At 41.6% G+C, this 1,915-nt stretch overlaps 1 protein-coding gene across 1 annotated transcript; it reads left to right on the forward strand.

Moving 5' to 3' along the window:
• The first annotated feature begins 262 nt into the window (after positions 1 to 262).
• Positions 263 to 622, forward strand: LOC116094905 (keratin-associated protein 12-2-like). The gene has a single exon (XM_031376292.1). The coding sequence runs from the start codon at positions 263 to 265 to the stop codon at positions 620 to 622; it is 360 nt and encodes a 119-aa protein (XP_031232152.1).
• The last annotated feature ends 1,293 nt before the right edge of the window (positions 623 to 1,915 follow it).

Consider the following 1,915-nt stretch of genomic DNA (forward strand, 5'->3'; position numbering starts at 1 on the left):
GAAAGGAGGCTGCTAAATTAAATAAACCTATACCTTTGATGATTTCAGGTTACTGGACAAAGGATATGCTATTTTGGGGAGAGAGACTCTGTATTTGTGAAAATAGAAAAGGAGAAAAGGCTTTGGACACCTTCCAGAGTGATATGGATCAGATGTGACCAGGGAAGACCCTCTGAAGATCTTGGCTATAGAAAAATTTGAGAAAAATCCAACAGGACAGATTCATATATAGCAGAATGTGCGGCAAGATTCATCCGCAGAGATGCTGACACAACCTGCCGTTCCAGCTACCTGCCTCCTGATGCCCGCCGTTCCAGCTACCAGCCTCCTGATGGCCGCCATTCCAGCTACCTGCCTCCTGATGGCCGCCGTTCCAGCTACCTGCCTCCTGATGGCCGCCGTTCCAGCTACCTGCCTCCTGATGGCCGCCGTTCCAGCTACCTGCCTCCTGATGGCCGCCGTTCCAGCTACCTGCCTCCTGATGGCCGCCGTTCCAGCTACCTGCCTCCTGATGGCCGCCGTTCCAGCTACCTGCTTCCTGATGCCCGCCGTTCCAGCTACCTGCCTCCTGATGCTGTTTCCAGAAACGTGCTTCCAGAACAGCTTCAGGAATAGTTGCTAATTCCCAATGGACTTGGTTCATCCATAGTTTCAGACAGATCTGGTGAGAACTTCAGTCAAGTCCTGTCCCTTCTAAACATACAGAGATGGAATTACAGGTGCTAAAGCTAGCTTTCTTAAGTTTAACAAATTTTTCTAATTTTCTTACCCCACACCTTTAAAAAAGTTTCCTTACCCCAATTCAGCAGGAAGAAGTTGTGGAGAGTCGTCTTCCCAATTCCTTGGGTTTGGGTATCTGGTTACGGCTATTTTTTTTTTTTATAAATTATAGATAGGTTGTCATTTTAAGGGGTAATTTGGAAAAGGTCATAATTTTGAACAGGGAAGAAATATATGGGATGAATTACTAAATTTATTTTTAAACAAAATATTGTATAACCATAATCTTACATTGGTAGAAATCTTTATAATTGCTACAAATTGAAGCAATAATTTCTTACACTGGTATAGAATTTATATATTAATACAAATTTAAAGTTATTATTATTATAAATCTCTGTATGTTGATACTAAATTTGAAGTTAATATTGTTACTCTCAAATAGGCATTGTGCCTATGAACTGCATTTAAGAATACAAGACTTGGGTGATGAGGATGTTAGATTGGGGGACAGGTGATACTTTCCCTATCATTTAGATAATTGTTTTAATATGGAGTAGCTAGCTATATTTATAGTCAGCATATAGAAAATGTGCCCATTTATATGATGAATATGTTATTCTCTGGCCCAAGTCATCTTTCTAGATCCAGGTAATCTTTAACATGACTAAATTCTTCTCTATTCTTTATATTTTGTACATGAGTGGCTTTGAAATGCCTCTGACCATTCATGATTTGTCTTTAATTTCTTTGGACTGGTTTCATTATATTGTCAAGTATACACACAACAATGAATTTGTGTAATAAACAAATTACAAACAAATTATCTTTTCTTTCACTTAGGAATAACTTCCAAGAAATTTTGATTTTATCTTTTATGCTTTGCTGTGGTGCTGATTAAACCTGGGGCCTTGAGCATGCCAGATGATTGTGCTAGCACAAATGGATACCACTGCATCCCACCTTAGGGACACTCTCCACCCTCATCACACAGGCACAGGAACAGACACAGGCACAGGCACAGTCACAGGCACAGTCACAGACACAGATACAGACACAGGCACAGGCACAGACACAGACACAGACACAGACACAGGCACAGGCACAGGAACAGGAACAGACACAGGCACAGGCACAGGCACAGGCACAGGAACAGACACAGGCACAGGCACAGTCACAGGCACAGTCACAGACA

The sequence above is a fragment of the Mastomys coucha genome, unplaced genomic scaffold, assembly GCF_008632895.1.
Source record: "Mastomys coucha isolate ucsf_1 unplaced genomic scaffold, UCSF_Mcou_1 pScaffold17, whole genome shotgun sequence".
Lineage (NCBI taxonomy): Eukaryota > Metazoa > Chordata > Mammalia > Rodentia > Muridae > Mastomys > Mastomys coucha.